This window comes from Aquila chrysaetos, chromosome 6 (assembly GCF_900496995.4).
Source record: "Aquila chrysaetos chrysaetos chromosome 6, bAquChr1.4, whole genome shotgun sequence".
NCBI classification, from domain to species: Eukaryota; Metazoa; Chordata; class Aves; order Accipitriformes; family Accipitridae; genus Aquila; species Aquila chrysaetos.
The window spans coordinates 16661834-16682224 of record NC_044009.1 but is presented as its reverse complement, the minus strand read 5'-3'; the positions used below and the strand labels follow the sequence as shown (position 1 = coordinate 16682224).

The window sequence follows — 20391 nt, the reverse complement described above, 5'->3', positions numbered from 1 at the left end:
CAGTCTAGTACCAAATCTAATTATATATAAGGTTCTTGTCCTTATCAAGGCAGTGAGACCAAAGCAAAAGACAATTAGATACACTGATCAAATTACTCATTGATCTTAACAAATTCATTTCCAAGCAGTGTATAGTGAGTTTCAGCTTCATACCAAGGAGACTAGCTGGGAAAATAAATACCAAGAATACTGGCAGATCTTTTTGATTACCTTACCTGAAACTTTCCCATTAGCTGTGAGATGTGACAGAGACCTAAAACTCACAAGGCCACAAACATCAGATGGTATTTCCTTGATTTCTTGATCCCTTCTGACATTCTCCTTTCAGGCAAAGGAGTTTCCACCAGCAATGACCCCACTGTTTCACGGTGCTGGATGACGATGGGCCAAAGGAAGAAGTGGTACCCTGAAGACCCCTACGATAATTAGAACATCAGAGCCTGAAAAAAACCCACCCTACCTTTATTTTCTCTTCACGATTACCTGCAGACAACCAGTTCCAACCAAAACACTTATTACGTACAAGAGAGCTAATCAGTATTCTGTTATGTGCGTACTTGAAAATGCTATTGAAGATACGCAAATTATTATAAAACTGGTTTCTCAGCTTCCTAATGAACACACAGACAGTATTTCAGATAAACACCCTAGCATTAGGATAAATAACATAGTGAAATCAGAAGGAAATAGCAAAATTTATTGCAATTAGTGCTGTTTGCTTCCTAATGCCATCCTCATTTTTTTGAAACCCCAAATTTGTTAACCACACACCTACTGATGCAAACAGCTCAATTCTGCACCCCCTGCACTAAATGGAGATGGATGTGAACAGGGACAGAGCTGGACTCAGTGGAGAGCAAAGCCATGCAGCAGAAGAGGGTCCTGCAATGTTAAGATTGAATTAACTTGAAAAGAAGCTTATGATGAGACAGCAATCCGTTATCAGATTAGTCTGTGTCATTAACTTACTTAAAGCACTTACACTGTATAATTACTTTTAACTGGGACTCATAAAATCACTTGATTGGGTTTTTTTGCCATTAAAACTAACTGTTGTGCATAGGTCTATAGAACTATTTATTTATTCTAGTGCTTTAAAACCTACTTCCAGGCAGAGCATGCACTTACAAGGTGAGAGTGCTGGCCACAAATCTTTGCTTGGATACTAGCATTACGAAGGAGCTCTTTGTCAGTGCTTATGAGAAAGCACGAGAAAAAAAATTATCTACCCCATCTCTACCACTAATCTTCCATCTATACAAGGCAGAACTGAAGAAGGTTTTGCTGCAGAAAAGAAAGAAGGTTTAACTCTAGATAGCATCTTCTTCACTGAATGTTCATCACTGTTTAATGACAAGCAAGGGAAGGAGCCTGGTATTAATCTCCTTTACTCTTCTATGTTAACTAGTCCAGTCACAGACTTTAATTAGAGCAGAATTTTGATTTTAAAACATCCTAGGGTTGATTTTTGGCATTTAATTTCCTTACAGCAGGCATGTAGACATCTAAAGATGTTCACAGCTACTTAATGCAATTTCATTGACAGGTAAGTGTCTAACGTAATTAGACTCTTAGGGAAAATCAAGTTTTTCTGTTTGATCCTTCCAGAGACACACTAAACTAAATGAAGTGCCTTTTAACCCTGCAGAACTTGCAGCCCTGGAGATGGACTGAAAACCCCTCCTGAGCACGAAAACCGAGCAGTGGAACAAATGTCAGTGTTCATGCCAGGCAGCCCTCAACCCAAGGGGTATGACCACGTCTTTTGTAAGGTGTGTCAGGACCCGAAAAAGGGCAAAGGACAGGGCGAGTTGTTTATTTATTTCTCGTCGGGTTAACTGACTGCCAGTTGACCAGCTACTATTAACGTGTATTAAAAAGTTGCTCCAGAGCTCTTCAAGCTTTAATTTGTTGAAGTTAGTTTTTGGTCTAGGAAAAGTTGCCATTAGCTGGCCGGGGCATCAGGAAAACAGAAAATTGGACCCCATCTTATTAAATATATTTCATTTTGAGCATGTGATTGATCTATGGGACAACTTACACATGAAAATCTGCATGCCTGTATTTTCAGGATGAGAGTTCTTAGCGATTATCGAGTTCGGTTTTCTTAGCTTCGGCTGCTGTGCTTGACTGTAATAAATTTTCTTCTGCAAGACTTTTATCATGATCCTCTATAGTGATTTTTTTTTTTTTGCTAAGTTTTCAAAACACTATTTTTCCTGTATTTTCTCTTTTCTGCTTATGTTTTTAAGATTTTTTTTTTTGAAGGAAAGCAACAAGGTATATAATAATCTTTGAATTGAAATAAAGATGTGTCTCTCCCATCCCTCTCAAGAACACAACTTCTCCATGGCTGGTTAAAATTGCAATCTGTTCTACTCTCAAACAAATCTGAAACTTTGTTACTTAAATATAAATGTCTCAAACCCTGAGCATTGTATTTGCCCTGCTGAGGAAGTTTCAAAACCTATTTTAAATTCAGCATGTGCACCGAGTTTTCACAGCCAATGCGTTAGGAGCAGGGCGCTGCTGAACAGCTTGTGGTACCTATGGAAATAAGTGCGCCTGGAAATCCCCCCAGCAGGCTCAGGGATTTTTCTTTACAGACCCTTTCACTGATTCCATTTTACTATGGCTTTCCAGATCATTAAATCTTTTCATGCAAATTTACTACCTTTTTATAGCCCCAGGGACCCATCATGACTAGTCTTACCTTACGTGCTTTGAAGTTATGTGCCACAAGCACTTAAATACCCAGCCATTGAAAAGAGACCTTAGAACTGGGCCGGGTCTGAAACACACCTAGGCGGGTTTGTGTGCCTGCCCAACAAATCCTGGATGCAGACAGGGAACAATTCCAGCTGCAAACCAGAAGGATAGTCTATTCTGATATATACCTGATGGTCTGTATCAGCTTATCCCACTGGAAAGAAGTATCTCCTACACAGACATTTGGTTGTTAAATGGAACACATCTTGTAGGGCTGGACCGATGTACTTGTAATTTTAGCTAAAAAAACCACCACCACAACAACAACAAACCCCCAAACCCACTAGGAATTACTCTCCTGAGCTCCTTCAGTTGTCTAATTATGAATATGTATGAGCTTAAGATTTGCATTATGATGCAGTATGATGCATCCTCAGTGTTACCACAGTCAGAAAAAGACTTCATCTGAAGACAAAAAAAAAAGGGGGGGGGGGGAGAAGCATAATTTTATTTGGCATCTTTAAATAATGCAAATAAATCTTTTTACTCAGAAGCCCAGATAAAAAGTTTGTCCTAATGGGAAATGGAATTAAGTTTAAATTTGCCATAGAGAAAACTCCTTGAAAATACCCTTCTAAAAATTTCTTCTAATTTTGGGTTGATGCAAAATAGTCTTCACAAGCAGTAATCAAGTGTGATGAAGATGCTCAGTCTAAGTGAAAAGACAGTAATGCTACCTAGACAAAGAGAACAAGACTGTAAGGACAGTGCTTTGCCAACACACAAACAGGTTTTGAAGATCCTGTTCTTTAATTTCTGAGATTGTTTTGTAAGCTGCCAAAGTACGAGACGAGCCCTGCAGGAGCCCTGATTTACCTTGGTGGATCTACGCTAGCTAAATTAGGAGTGACCTTATTGCAGTCTTAAACCCAGATATAGCATCTTTGAGATGAGATGGGCCTGGTCTTTGTTCTCTCTGAAAAGATAACAGAAAATGTAAATGTTGCAAACTTCCAAATGACCCTAGGTTAAAAAAAAAAGGGGCGGGGGGGGGGGGGGACGGACGGACGGCGGAGGGGCGGGATAAAGAAAGGAGATTGGAGTAATTGAAGCAAAAGTCTATATACTAAGCACAGGAACCAATGACCCATGGCAAATACCTTTTTTCCAATGACTTTTAATGAGTTTTTCTTACTTTTTTATTTGTGTGAGAAACAAATGGCAAACAGAGCATTTATCATTGCTATGTCCCTCACATATACAAAAAGTTATTTGAATAGATACAACTCATGAGAATAGCTACTTTATGTGCATAGTAATACCTAAGTTTTGAAGACTTTAGGCCATAAAGCTGGATAGTTGATAGTCAATAATTTCAATAAAATTGAAAGACAGCAGAAGCTTAATAAAAATAGCACTTAAGGCTCCTAAGTGCATAAAAGCCAGATTTTAACTCCACCTCCTGGCCAACGGGGAGAAAGAAAGATTTCGGTTGATTTGGTACTTTTCACTCTTGTGTTGGAAAACGGGGAGAAAACAAAGGACTGTGGTACAGCCACGTGTCAAGAGACATTGTTGGGCAAATGCTTCTGAAGTTGAGAGTGTCAGATAAAGAAAAGGCACGAGAGAGCATTTTTATCGATCTCTTCATTGTCTACCTACCCAGGCAAGTGTGCAATAACAGCCTGTCCTGCAATGAAGATAGTCAAACTCAAATGTCTTACATCCAGCATCTGTACATGAGCTGATGGAAAATACCTAAAAATGACTGGCCATTACCACCAATGACATTTCCAAGGAGGCTCTTATAACAGCACCGGCACTGCAGCCGTGCTCTGTACTGCTTTGCTGCCAGCAGTGCTGTACGAGCGGCACCTTTTGTTGCGAGATGAACACGCGAAGAGGAAGCATTTACCCGGCATTGCCCATAATCATTAACTGTGTTTAAAGAGATACAGAGAAAATGAGCCGTGTCCACAAAATAGTCAAAGCTTCCTCAAAAATATCACACTGAAACCCACACATTTGCATAAATGATACATTTAGACTGATCCTTAGTCATACTATTCCATTTTTCTCCATTTTCTGTCCTGTTTTCTGCATAGCAAGTTGTCAAAAACCCCTGAAGTTGAGCAAAAATGCAGAGAATGACATGTTGTCATGCTGTTAGGTAAAGAAATGAGTTTTTAAATACATTTTCAATATACATTCACAAAAGCTCAGGACCAGACTAGAGACCAAGATCTGACTGAAGTTCAAGGGACTATTTCTGCCAATCCATCACACACTGCAGCATTCAGACCAATGATCAGAGAGGGAGATGCTTAACCACAAACCCTGTGTGAGCAGTGCTAATACACTTGCCTCGACTTTTCTTAGTAACAGGGACATTGCAGAAACCAGTTTGAAACTCCGGCACAAAAGGTGTTCCATGTATCTTACTAACCTTTCTGCTCTTGCATTAGAGCAGTGCCTGTAGGTTCCCGTTGCTTTAGGGACTCTGAACAGAATATAAAAGACAGTTTTAGAGTCCCCAGAAGTTGATGTGGTACCTTATAGGTACCTCCTCCTCAATAGCAAGACTTCTCCTCTGTGCCTAGCTACTCCTCCTCAGTGCCAGCACACTTGTTTGCAGGAACATGCATTTATTTAGACCAGCAAGCTGATTTAGGTTAAAAATACTTCTTCAGGGGAAAAAAGTATGTGTAATTAAAACCTGAATCAGTTCACATATCCAGTTAAGCTGTGTTCAGCCCCATCACCACCATGCCAGAATAAACAACAGGATGGTTGCATGAGATATGGAACAAGTGAGAGCACTGGCCAAGACTGACTCAACTCTATTACAGGGGGAACCAAAGCTAATAGCAAAAGTGTAAGGTCCAAAAGAAATGAGTGCAACAACCAGGACTAAAACCAAAGCCTCCTAATGTTGTATCTGCCTGATAAACGTGCACTTTTAGGTTTCCATAAAACTACAAAGAAGTTGCTTTACAGTTGTGAACTGCTCACCAGTTACGGAAGAAGCAGGACCTTGAGGCTCAAGGATCTTCTGATACCACTAGAAAAAAAGATTGGAAGAGAGAAATAATGGCACGACACGCTAGATAGAAACGTATATTGAGGGGATGCCAGCATTAGTCGTGAGCTGAAGGCATTCGGTAAAAGAAACCGATTTCTTGCATACGAGTGCTGATTTTTTTTTTCAAAGGCTTCATATTCTTGGATTATTCAATTCTTTCTTAGCCCTAAGCCATCCCTGCCCAGCCAAAAGTTCTCCCTTTTTAGTTGAAAGGAACTCCAGCTGCCTTAAAGAAAACAGCAGACAAATGCCCCATGCCACAGAAACTGCTGGATGCACAACAGGCTATTCCAGCAGGAATCATCGGTGGAACGTATACAAAATTAGCATTTCTGAACCCACTAATCATTTTTGTTAAAAAGCAACAGTATCTGCAATATTGCTGATATAGGACTCGGATGAACAGGATTCCAGCTTAGCTACAGTAAACCAACAAAATTTAATATTGATATAATATGGCTTCTTATAAAAGAAACTAAACCTGACATTCTGGGTACAGAGCTTAGCAAGGCCTACTTAAAAAACTGATCCTTAAGTAGCAGTGGGCAGACAAAAAGATTATATATTCCCAAACCTCAAAGATCTTTGTATCTTGGACTTTGTTTTCAGCAAAACAGAGCTCAGCCAGCAACTGCAGCAGTGGTCTGATTTCCTCTGGACTTGAGTTTGCAGTGTGGATCCTACAACATTTCTGAATAATATCCTCACACTGTGGTCCACTTTCCTCTTCCATTAGATCCTCCATCATTGTAAAACACAGAAACCCTTGAGATCTTTGCTTCTCTGTTAATTTAGACTGAAACGGATTTTCCATTTCATGTATACATGTAGATTAACATGAACACATACAGAGCGTGACAGCATAAACCTGACTTTGGAAACCAGATTTAAGATATGCTACCTAAAGTGCATACCTGTAGTAACCAAAATGGATTTGGGAAACTATCAGGCTACGTTCAATTTTACAAAGAAATGACCTATAAAAACCAGTGAAATTAGGTTAAAAGAGTGTTAGAAAAAAATGTCAGCATAGTGGAGAGCCTTAGCCTGAAGTCTAAACTCAAGGCAGTTCTAATCCTGACCTTAAAAGAAAGCAGTGTCAGGACCATCTTTTCTGCTTTTGGCTTTTCTGCCAAATGCTGGGAACAAAAAAGAGCACAGAAGTGGTGAGAGCTGGAGGTGGTAATGCTGGTACCAGCACACCTAGTGTTCTGCTCCCCTACCAATATTCAGCCCTTCGCTGCCTCTCACAGTGAAGGCATAGACAGCTCTTTTGGATCAATATTCCTGTGGGATTTTGAAGTACATTAATGCAGCACACGTTTATCACACAGAAAAAACTACATACTAACACCTTGTTTCTTAAATTTGTGCTAATGATTACAAGGTATTTTCCTATTTATTATTATTACATATTTATTATATGTATTCTGGGCATCCAGTGAAAAAATAACTATTTCTGCAAATGAATTCCATCATATGGTAAAATACTTCATGACCATTAAGTTAGACTGAAGTCTTTTAACCAGTCCAGACAAGCAATTGATTTCTTCCAAACAGGGTGGAAGGGTACTCAGCAGAGGATGCTCATGTTGAAGTTTTGTGTCACGAGGCTACCAGGAGGTGTTAAATGAAGACAAAGCACTTAGGTTTTTCCTTCCAATTTCATCCACAACAATGCAGATGAAGCTTTTATATATGACTGTTTTTAATGGCTTCATTTTAAGCATTGTTTTATCAAAGGTTTTGGTGTATGTTTTGATCCCTTTGCATATCATAAATTTCACAAGCCGAAGTTTAAAATTATATGTTTAAATATACCCCTATGTATACACATACATGTGTATAAAAATGAAGTGGATGGTAACTTCATTTATCATCATTAACCTTGCTTTTATAAACAGCTTTTCAAACAGTTTTATCTACAGGAGCACATTAAATCAAGTAATGATTATGTCCCTGCGTACAATAAGACTGCACTGATAGCAAAGGAGCTCAGTCAGCTCTCATAATATGAGTCAGCAATTGTTCTGTGATATCTTTAATTTGTTACAAGCTAAATCCTCTTAAAAGTGCCCACTGGAATCCAAAAGGTCAGACGGGAAGGTGGCAGAAAATCAATACTGACAGCTTCTGTCACCCTCCACAATCTATATCGCTCTAAGCTAAATTGCTTCTTTCTAATCGTTCTAATATTTGGCTGCTTGAGTCTTGCTTATGTAACTTTTTTTAAAAAAAAAAAAAGGAAAGAAAAAAGAAAAAAAAAGAAAAAAAGAGAAAGTTGTTACTTTTAGCACTAAAAATCAGAACAAACCTGGTTCTTGGTTGGGGTTTGTGCAGCTACTGTTGTGATCAATGTTGCATTTTCATACAGAGACTGTCCAAAGCCATGACAAAACAACTGACTGCACTCCTGTAACAGCTAGAACACTTTTGAGGCGGGTTAGCCCAAAATTTGAAAGACAAATTAACACCAGTTGGGGGGCCGATTTGATTTTCTTATAGCTCATTAAAAAGTACAATTCCTCTATTTACATGCTTATAAGGGTTAATTTCAAAATGCAGTGAAATAAAAATGCCAGAAGGCTTTAGATTAAGCTTTAAAAATAGTTTTCTTACCTACTGTGTTTTTAATTATGAATAAATACCAGCACTAATAATCAACACATGCAACATGGAGGAAAACAGTAATTTTTCAAGAAAGGGATTTTAATATGAAGCAAAGAAAAGGTCATTCTAATGTAAACCAGATTAAAAGTAAAATAAACATCCCTTCAACTTTGATATGAGAATTTAAGAGGTGCTGCAGCTGTCAGCAATCTCCTCTTATAAAAAAAAAGCCTTAACAAAAATAACAGGAGAGAAATACAGATTTTTAGCAGACAGGGAATGACAATTTGTGTCCTTGAAAAGAAACTTGAAAATACATAGAAAAGAATCAATGCTGAGCAGTATCCTGGTTTTATTTGGAGTCTTTCCTTGAGAATGTGAGACATGTCTGTTGACTATATTATTTTTTCTGCATCCTGAATTTGTGAGGGTTTTCAAACATTTTTTCAGGATTGTGCTCCTGTCACCTTAAAATTGTGTTTTATAGCTCAGTAATAGTAAGTGATGAAAGAAAAGTTGTGATGGAGGCCATCACTTTGGATTTTTAAAATAATTCTGTTTAATGTTTTCAAACAAGCTACTGAAGTATTGATTTTTGTCTTTATTAAAAGAAAACCTTTTTTTGGCCAACCCGATACAGCATCTATCTGCATGGAAACATAAGCCTTCAGCAACTGCCGTTAGCAGAAGTGAAGATCAAGCCTACAATACCAACATCTCATCCCATATAAAAGACCCCCTCATGCCCATGACCAATGATGCTCCCCAATACTAGCTCCAGCCAACCAACCACCTACAGCTCCTGGCCTCCAGGTCACCCGCAAACCATCTGTCAACTGAATGCCTTTCCAACAGGAATGGAAGGTGAGAATCCTAACTGATCTAAAGCACACAAAGCCCTCTAACACAGCACGACATGGATAAGTTATGTATTTTCCCTGGCTGACTTCCTTCAGGAGCTATCAAGTATTTAAAACCATCAACAAGACTCATTAGGAGAATAACCTATATGAGACTGACCAAATCTGACACTTTAAAAGGTTATCGTTGATGGTATATCTACACATACATTCTTTACATCCAGACTATTTCCATTTTGGAAGTATCTTGCCAAAGGAGGTGGATCTAAAATTACTGCTGTGAATAACAGCTCCTGGAAAAGCAGTAGGAAGAAGTAAAAGTTTTCACTCCTTTCTCTTGCCTGAGCCCAAGTATTCAACTTCTGCTTTAAATGGCAATGCAGCCGCTGAACATAGGGCTTTTAATGTTGACCTTGCATGCTTAATTTTAAGGGCAATGAGAATAGAACAATTTAATAGAAATCCATTGACCTTTTAAAAAGCTTTCCTACAACATTTTCTCTCATAAATTGGTAAAATATTTACTAGCATGAAGCTTTTACTTTTTCCATTAACAAATACTTTTTCCCCTGCCTACTTGATTCTAGTCATAATATTCTTTACGATATAACTATATGCCACACAAATAATTATGAAATAAAGTATTTTTAAATTGCATTTAAAAGTAAAAGAGTCACAAAGAGAAGTAGTAGGCAAAATAGTTCAACAGTATGTAAGTGAAAATGTGAATTCTTCTAATGTATATTTAAATGACTGTTTGCATAGTCTCAGAGCTCCCTGGCACTAGTATTGCTTGCTTCGGTCTTTATTCTGGGCAGCTGAGCACTTCAGAAGGACGAGCAGAGAGGAGGGCAGAGAAGAGCTAACTCCCAACAGACATCATCCCACACCCAAGTAACCAACCCCAAACAGCCCATCCACTATACTTGAGGGCCTAACCATTAATGACATAGTATCTAATCACTTGCAAACAGTTAGGTCACCATTTATGAGAAGATGTCATAATTAGTCACATTAACGGAATTAACAGAAGTTTCTACCAGTGGCAGGGAGCCAAATAAGCCATATTGGGAGAAGTTCCCAGCAGAAAGACAGGACCTGGCTCATTCCCACAGGTCCACAGCTGGTGCCTACGGCAAGCAAATATTGACCTTAAACTCATCTTTTTCTGTACTCTTTTTTTTCCTCCGTATCTTCTGAAATCATGAAACACAAGTTCAAGCATATACCCCCAACACATTCTCCAATTTTAGGCAGCAGGACCCACATAGTAATGTTCTTGAAGAAAGACTTAAAATAACATTTGTTGTCCAACAAAACATGGTGTTTCCTTCCTTAGTTCAAAAACTTTCTTATATTGAAAAGTTTCTGTTCTGGGTTTTTTTAATGTTGTTTTGTTTTTGTTTCCTACCTCTGGAACATTAAAATAATGTTTCCAAAAATCTCTGATTTTATAACCCAATATGGTTACAATGGTGAAATTTTAGACTTTCAAGTCTTGTTTCTTCTCCAAACTTGATACACATATGCATGGGTTTTTATAGCTATAGATACACACACCCCTCCGGTTTTTCATTTCAGTCGTTCTCAGTTTTTGCACACTCAAACAGGTTGAATTTTGGTGAAGAATTTTTGAACAGAGGATCACAGCACATATGTGGTATTTATTAATGCCAGAAGAAGAGACCTTACAACTTTCCTGCAGCCCTCATGTACATTAACGTATAGCACGCTAGCTCTACCATTGCACAGGAGGACCAGAAGGCAAAGCCATCCTATTGTACTTATTTTTTTCCAGTGAAAAGGGAGTAGCTGTTAATCTACTGCTGAATGTATTGACTTTACGTGAACAGAAAGGTGACATCAGTATCATCAGTGGGCAAGATCAATGGAAAGGCGAAGAAGTCAAACAATCCCACCTAAATACAAGAGGACCACATTAAAGCCACTGTAAAATCAGATAACACTGATTTGATTGAACAGCACGGAGGGGAAAATGTGATGTGTTGGGCTAACACTTAACTTCATTAACCAATTTATAACCGTGCTTTTCAGATTTGATTATCAACATAACTGTTTGGAAACACACGCCATCACAAAAAGAGGCGTACAGGATCTCTCCAGCACTATATAATTAAAAGCAAACACTGATCCCTTGACTGTTGAAGCCAGAACCTCTGTCAAATACAACTTTATCGAACAATAAATTCAATTTCAAATTTGCTTATTATTTTAAGATTAAAGCATGCTGTATTACACACACAGAGCTACATACTCTGAAAGCAAGCGGAAAGTATTCATTACAAAAGCCGTCATGCTTCAGTGACAGCAATTATCATCTCGCACTTGTTAAATGCCATACAAAATGAGACTTGCTTCAGATGGTTTTATTTCAGCCCACCTGACCTGAATCAAACTAATGATGTACTGCAAAAGCTACACTTATATGATAGCCAACACCACCAATTGATTACCATGTGGTCTTTTTATGGGTTTTAGCACGAAAACGTCAGAGTGAATACAAATAACATCTTTAATTTTATCTCTGTTTAAAAAAGAAATCATCCATGCTTGCATTCATCACGGAAAAGCAGTTTTATAGACTTCATTTCACTTGATGTAGCTTAGCATCATTTTAAAGACTCAGTTTCAGACTGGGCTTACTCCAGGTTTCTAATGTTGAATTAAATATACTAACAACAGTTGATTATAACTGATATCTTAGGGATGAGATTTCCTTATTTAAAATGTGTAAATACCAACACCAATAGTACCTAGAAAAATCGTTTGAACCTGTGCATATATGAGGGCACTGACAATAACATTTATTGAGCCTCCCCTATTCATGCCAAAGCAATGGTTCTCAATAGATCCTTTCCATCTGATTTAAAGGCAATGAGAATAGGCTGCAGGCTGCAAAAAGCCTTCTCCAAAACAGGAGGAGAGTCTGAGGATTGTCATGCTCGAGACAACTGTCACTTTTTCTGTCAAGGTTTTAAAAGAGCTCCAAGCATGCCACAGCTCTCTTAAAAAATGACAAGAGAAAACAACGGATGAATGAAAGGCTGATTAGCTGCTGAAACCCACGGGCAAAACAGCATTTACCTTCCAATTAATTAAAGCACAAAAACTAGCTGTCTTCCTAGCTGTCTTCACAGGGCTTGTACATCGGTGGCCTCTCAGGCAGCTTTTCTGAAACACAAACCAACTGAATGAAGGAGGACTCCTGACAATATTTCTGCTCTCACTTCACATACGTTTCTAAAGCCCACTGAAGCTGATTCTTCCTTGCCATTTATACCCAGGTAATAGGGGAGAACTAAGGGCTACTCTCTCAACTGCTACCTATTTCAGTTGTTTGGCAGAGCACAGATTTTTGTCCATTTTGAATAGCAAAGAAAAGCTTCTCAACAGAAGAAAACAGACTGAGTTAGGGGAATAAAAGTGCTGATGAACTACAAATACTGACACCACTTTCATTAACACATTATAACGGATTTGCTCAAGACTGATAAAATCTGTAATACTTCAACAGAAACGTAAAAAAAAAACCCTCTAACCTCTATATCAACAGGATTTGTTGGATTACCAAACTTTTATAATATTTGGATTTCCTTCTCAGCTCTGCATGTATGAAATTCTATTCAGGAGTTTATGCAACATTTATATTGGGAAGCAAATTCTTTCTAAATGGCATTGTGTAACCTAAAGAATCAGATCTCTCAGGCAAAGTTTGTTCTTTGAAGGTACATACAGACATTATTCCCATTTTCAAGCACAATTTGTGGCTCACTTCTTAGTCTTCATATGAAGTAAATATCTGGAGCAAAGCATGCAATGTCTAAAAGACTGTCCAGCCCTAACACGTAAACAGCATTTTGGCAGTAATACTCCACTGCAACATGATGCTCACAAAAACAGTAAGCAGGTTAAGACTTTTATGTGAATCTACCTTTCTGAAGGCAACCTTAAGACCCAATACACAGCCCCTTTTGTTGCTTAAGGTGTGATATTACATATTTGGGAAAATAGCTGCAGTTTTGGGAGCTTTAAGATTACATACAAATACAGCATCAGGCTATACTCAGTCAAAAGTAACAGCTGATTTTGTTTCAGCAGATTTCTCTGTAAGCTCCCACAGGATCATGAAACCCTCTCAATAGTCTATTTTAAAAGATGTGATTGTGTTGAAATGCTGGTATTTTTCTGAAGTATTTCTGGAAGGGCATTTTGTGTTTCCATAAAAGTACTGAATGCTTGTATTACTACATCACCAATGTTTCTTTCATAAAACTTGTTATATCAACTCTATTCTAAACCAGTAAATTCAGTCAGTAAATGGCAGAGCTTTGCAATCCATGCCTCCACAGCACTCTCTGGTCTGGAAGTTCAGATTAATAATGATCTGGCTGAAAACGTAACTTTTGTCCATTTTTTTCCCCTCTGTTCCCCCGACACCATGTGTGTCTTTTATACCTTAGCTGCAAGGAAACCAGGAGATTTTATATTAGACCACAATACAGCTAGAAATTGGCACAGCAAGCAATTTAGATCTGATCATGCTGATGTCCCACTCCATTTGATGCGTTTGACCTCGGCAAGAAACAAGCTGACAGGCCCCTGTCTTTAACAATAGCATTGCTGAAATAAGGAGGACCTGCTTGCTCCAAAATGTGTCGGGGTCAAGTGGTGTGGAGGAGGCTGATACACATAATCAGCTTTGGGCTATTTGCCTCAGACAGCTACACTCATGCTTCAGAAACTACTGCTCACCTCTGGTCAATTATTCAATATTCGTATTTCTAACCAAAGCTTAAGAGAGACCGAGGAAGCATCCTGAAAGCTAAATCTAAATGAATAATTTACTGTAAGAACACTTTTTGCTCCAAAGCAAGCATGTTTTGAGATGCTTCATGACTATCAAATTACAGCTAATACACAGTCAAACTTGAAAATGTAAAATTAACTGGCAAAAGGAAATGGAAAATTTGTTATCCCTTTTCTTTTTTGCTTCCCCAACATTTCTAAGCAGCACCATCACAAAGAGTAAAGGCAAAGAGAAGTGCAAGAGATCCCACATTCAAATACATCATCCTTGCTGAGAATTAGAACAGCACTGAAAGTCAATAGGCCTTTCAAAGTGTAATTAGATTGCTACAAACAAGACTTAGAAAGGCACTGAGGAACCCAGAGACAGATATTCCTCATGAGCCCACCCACTAACGCACCTACCTCATTCTTTTCTGAACTATTGACTCGAAAGTGAATTTGAACTTTTTCTCAATAACCTCTAAATTCATATAACCAAACATGCCATATTAGCAAAGCTACACCTTTTATTGGCACCGTTGCACTGTCTATAGTTTCCCCGAACAACTTCCACCCCCCCCAATTCAGCCACACCCTTCTACTCTGCCTTTATTTCACAGAAACAAAAGGGTAACTGCTAGCTTTAACAGTTTATCGAGTCCTAGGTACAAGCTAAACAACTAACATAAACGTAGTTTGAGTCTAATGAAAAAAAACATAGCACATCTTCAAAACCTTTAATTTCTTTTTCCTTCCTTCCAAAGAAGGTGGGCAAAATTTTTCAGTTATTTGCTTCTGTATAATTATAATCCTCACATGATTTTTTGTATTAGAATGAAGTTTCGCATCAGCTGAGAGATAAAGGGAAAATTTTCTCTCTGACAGCTACTTACAGAAGCTGCGAATCAGCTTTCTTAAATGGATGTCATATGGCAAATGCTAAAATTCATTGTGGGCTGACTATGCAATTTCATAAGAAAAAGCTGCTACTTCAGTCACTTCAACAATGACAATAATTTACATCTATATTGATGTAACAACACAAGGCCAGTAAGGTCCATCCACTGGGATCAGGACTGTACAAATATACAGAAAAGGAGAGTTTGCCTTGAAGAGAGAGACCTAAACAAACCACAGAATTTCCAGTGAAAAAATTACATGAATCTTCAGGTATGTGGTGATGTAATAGTGAAGTAAGCAATCAGAATAGTTTCTCAAGAAATAAGAGACACAATCAACTAATATGCAATTTCTAATCACATTTTAAAAATCTCGATAAAGACCTAACACTAGAAGAGGTCTGCTGTACCATGTTATTAGTGTTTTTTTTTAGTGACATCTTTTTCAAGAGATCAGAGAACTTCTGAAGCATCTGGAGGTGGCCCCCAAAAAAGGGATTGTTACAGCTGTTCTTACATCACTGCTCAGAACATGGTACAGCTGTTCTTACCTCACCACTCTTACATCAGAGAGTAAAAGGGGAATATTGTATATCAGAAATGCTGGTACTGCTGCCAGCTTCTAGCAGTCATGGTTGCCTCCTGCGTTCTAAAAAACAATAGCAGTCTGCACCTAACAAAAGCAAACATCAGTTCTAGGCTGATTAGCATCTTATAATCTGTTTTTTATTATGCTCCACAAACACTTTCTAGAGCCAAAATACACATGCAAACTAGCCTTTGTCCTGTGGGGTGTTCTCAAAGGTCACAAATTTGGAATTTGAGTCAAAGCGGTTTCATCCTCAGAAAAAACTCAACCACAGATTCTACCTTTGCCTCTCTAGAAAATTTTCCTTCGTAGAGAATTAAGGAGATTGGAAGCCCTCTCTCTGTCCAATTTAAGTATCTATGCACAGACATAAAATGTAATTATTATAGTAGAATTTTATCATTGCAATATAGGATTTTGGTCAACACAGATTGAGTTTGACAGCTCCTTAATGTGAAGTTAAAATTGCGCACGTGTTTGTCACACACATCAGCAAAGCAAAAAAAACCAAACCACCCAGGCGTCCTTCAATACATCTGGGTGGGAAGGACCACATCCAGTCTTCCAAAAAGCAGTTAAAAGAGGGCTTAAGACATCAGGACTGAAGGCCCCCGCCCCCCACCACAGGATGTGTGTTATTGGATTTTAAGTATGCTTTCCCTCTGGTGCTTCGGATTCTGAGACCATATGCAAAGTGTCTTCATGAAGATATTTTTAAAATATCTTCATAAAAATAAGTGAAAGTCAGTCAGTCTGAAAGCGTGAAGAACCTAAATTGTATAGCTAATACTCATCACCATGTCCACTCTGCTTATTTCCACCTAATACTGCTTCCAAAACACACAAAAGCAAGTTCCCATGAGAGTTTTTGAAATAAGCTTTCTCATCTAGCCACACGAGATGAACCAGGCCCTGCAGATCTGGCACACACAGGAAGAAGTAGTAATGCATCCTGTTTCCCTGCCGTGTTCAGTTCAGAGCAGCCTGGACAATAAGCCCTGAGTATTTAAAATGCAAAGATACGCCTATGTTTCCCTAAGCATTTGTAAGAGTACAGTCGACGGTAACTGAGGTACAATCAGAATACAGGCTACGTGAAAAAAAACAAAAACAAAAACTAGGTATGTATGTCTGGACAAGAACACATCTGTCACTGAACCGACTAGAAACTTAAGGCTTGAATGTTGTGGCTTTGTTAGGAAGAATTAGAGAAGAATAAAAACCAATTTCATTTAGTAGGCAAATATATCAGCCTGGTGTTGGGGTTTGGGGGTGGGTGGGTGGTGGTGTGCCAAGTATCTTATTTACCTTGAGTAAGAACATGATTTTTCTGAATACAAACATTTGCTTGAATTAATTATGGTAGCATATCACAGTAGGGAGAGTACCCAGAATAATTTGTTTGGATGAGTGGCTATATTAATAATTCCTATCCATACGTGTTAACTGGTTTTAAATAGACACACCCAAAATTAAATCATAGATTCATAGAAAGTTGAAATTCTTCTATGCAAAAAGGGATGTGTGTTGATACAACAAATTTCCTTGTGGGAAAACTATAATTAATAATTGCAACAGCTCTACTGTAAAGTCTTACGGGAAAAAGAAATGCTTTTGGTCAAAAGAATAGTAGCTTAATACAAAAGACATGAAGTACAGAGAGAAGGAAGTAAATATTTCTTACTCTATAGGATCCCTAATTTTTAATCTCCTCTCAGACCACCCTACTACCTGGCAAGTCGGGAGACATGAAATAAATAGCCATGATGCTACAGTAGCTAAATACTTCCCTATTGGACAGAACAGTATCTGAATTTCCCAGTCGTTTGTAACTCTAACAACAACCCATTATCGCAACATTAATGAACTCAGTATCAGCTTCCATTCTTCCAAACAAACGCTTAACAAATCTAAGGATATATCTAGAGCATGCAATGCCAACAACTTCCATGGTCAGATGGAAGGAAGAGATACGTACTCTATAGATACTTTCAACCGATGAAAACTACATTCTCTTCAATAATTATCCTCAGAAGAGGATATGATGCACAAATTCTTTGACTCAGATCTTTTACCAAAGAGCACACGTGTATCTCGATGAATCATATTGTGATATCCAAGAATTACCAGTCAGAAGGAAAAAAACTAGTGAATGCTAACCTCTAGTCACATTTCTCCAGTGCTCTAATCTCCATAAAATTAGATTTGATAAAAAAAAGAGATCAAGTTTATTTTTTTCTCTTTTTTTTTTTATACATAGCTGAATTTGCAATGACCTCTACAGACTGCAGAAGTACACTCAACAAATGCTTTCTGTATTTACAGCTTATTTTTCTGCATTTTTCTTATCTGGAAACATTACGGGTAAGCAAGAAAGACCGTCTGTCCTCCAGTTCTTAACCAAAACTGAATCTGAATGGCGAGTATTTAAAAATAACAGAAAACGGGTTATTTTGTATAATGCACCTGGAAAACTTAGTGATTGTGCAAGTCATTTAACAGCCTTCAATGCTCTGGAGAAATACAAATGCAGCGTCATTAGCTACTATTTGGTGAAGTCACTACATCCCAAAAGAAGAAGGGTGCCATTGGTAGGTTCTGCATCAACAGCCTTATGTTATGCCCTGTGCAGGACAAGAAAAAAAAAAATCCCAGTTTTGGAGAAATAGAGACAAACAATGCAAAGAAATAAAGTAACTGCAAGTTCATGGTATTGGAAGAAATTATGTTTTCTCCTCATTCTTCACTTTTTATGGGGACAACACACAATTTGGGGTAAATTTACTCTTCAAAACTAAATGGCTAAGGGTTTGGGGTTTTTTTTTCTCCCGACCCGAATTTATATTTTGGAAATTGTCCCTTCTTTGGCTACATTATGTAGTTACTGTAGTAATGCTTAAGTTACTGTTTTATCCTAGAATCACATTTCAGCCTTTTCACTGACAAGTCTCTAGTATGATAATCAAGAGTCAAGTTGTTCCTTTTACAAATACAAACCTGAAGTAATTTCAGCTGAGTTTCTCCAGCTTTACTCCAATGGGAAATTACATTTTGACACCTGACCTTAAGTATTTTAGACACTGGTTTTGGCTATACCAGTTCATTTTAATCTGATTCCCCAAGAGAAAAGCAGTGTCAATAACATGATCAGAGCTACAAAGTCATGTCAATATGCATTGTGCTGCATTATTGAATGATCTCAATAAAACCATTTCTAAACTACATAGACAGGCAAGCAGCTGCATTTCTAATAACATATTCTATATTCAAAGACTAAGGTCTTACTGGACAACATATACTTAATTTACTCCACAGGAAAAAAGGCCTTTTAGGGTACCTTGATAACACACCGTTCTCTCCACTCCCACCTCCCCTTCTGCCTTTCTTTCACTCACTGCAAAATATTGAGCAATTAAGCAGGTTGCTATATTTGGTGTGTCTAAACTTCACAAGTTGATAGCATAATGATTTTAATAACTACTTTAAATGTAACATAGTGACAAGTTGACACCCGAGGTTTGCATCCTGCAATTTGATTTTTCCAGAATTCTTTTGTTATGCCTCAGGAATAGTAATATGATTAGGAATAATTTCTTGATAGCGCTTCTTACTTTTAACTTTTTTTTTCCCCCTTCTTTTTTTCCCCATTATAAACATTGCAAATCTGCTAAGTACGGGCTCTCTGGTAGATATCAAAAGTTGACTCTTCTACAAAGACTCTTTATCAAAAGGAATGAACTAACATTACTAGAGGCATACAAATCACCAGGTAGTCATACCCTCTGTGAAAATATGACCAGTAATACAGGTTCAGAATAATGGTATTATAATATTTCAGCACTATAATATCAATAAGGATCTCAAAACCCACTTGCAGAATCATGAGCATCAGAGTCTGTCTCCATTCACAACAGCCAAGACCCACACCTTGGAAGGAAAAGAATTACCATGTCCCTTTGCCCTCAGAAGAACACGAAGCAAAATTTTCTTCAGAGCTTTAGCCAACGTGAAAGCTGAAGTGTTCAGTAGACCCATATATAGAAACTGCACTCTGACTCACACGTAAGGCGGCCTCATTTCTTGGTCAGAAAAAAGGTAACATCACAGGAAAGATGTGAAATGGTGCTTAGCTGTATGGAATACTTTAGAGAAATACCCATCTCCTATCAGATGCTGTGTATTGCTACAGCCCTCAAATCCATATTTTGTATATTATTTTTCATTTTGATATTTTATACAGTACTTTTTCCAGTTCTTCTGCATTTTGATACCGCCTCGTATTTTGAAATCAGCTCTCAAAATTCTGTACGTATACTGAAAATAACTTTAATTGGAAGTGCAGTCTTCAGAGAATTGGTATTTAGCACATTTCTGCCATCTGCAGTGAAGTTTACAGTGTGTTTCACTGCTGCATTTTAGATAAGAATGGATATGATAAATTCCGTATTTTAAGAGTGCACGTAAAAACAGGGAATCACTAAACAATATTGCCAACGCAAACTTTACGTATCCATCTTTGACATGTTCCTGACTCTGAATAGTATTTTAAAAGTTCTTAAAGCCCACACTCTTTACCTTGGCTAAATCAAGTCAGAGGAAGTTGAGCACTTTGGAGTCACTGAGCACCATTTAATGAAATGTCTAGTTTGCTATGATTTTATATAATACATTTATGACTAAGAATACTCATCTATTCATCTATTTTTCAAGACAGATAAATGTTCATTGAATTTACAATGTCAAATTTCCTCACATACAAGACACTATAATTTCAAGATTGTATCATAAAAAAATGCAGCAAATTCTGAAGGAATACAAATGATATGCATTGAA

General features: G+C 37.8%; 1 protein-coding gene across 3 annotated transcripts in view; it reads right to left on the bottom strand.

Annotated features, from left to right (window-relative positions):
- ZNF804A (zinc finger protein 804A) overlaps positions 1 to 20391 on the bottom strand; it is a 156480-nt gene that overhangs the window by 42189 nt on the left and 93900 nt on the right. The window contains exon 1 of one of the 3 annotated variants that reach the window (XM_030017724.1): positions 216 to 435. The exons of the other annotated variants lie outside the window; for them this stretch is intronic. Within the exon in view, the coding sequence (XP_029873584.1) occupies positions 216 to 230 (15 nt within the window). The 5' untranslated portion in view covers positions 231 to 435. Of the gene's footprint in view, positions 1 to 215; positions 436 to 20391 lie in introns of those variants that run through there. 3 annotated transcript variants of the gene reach the window in all.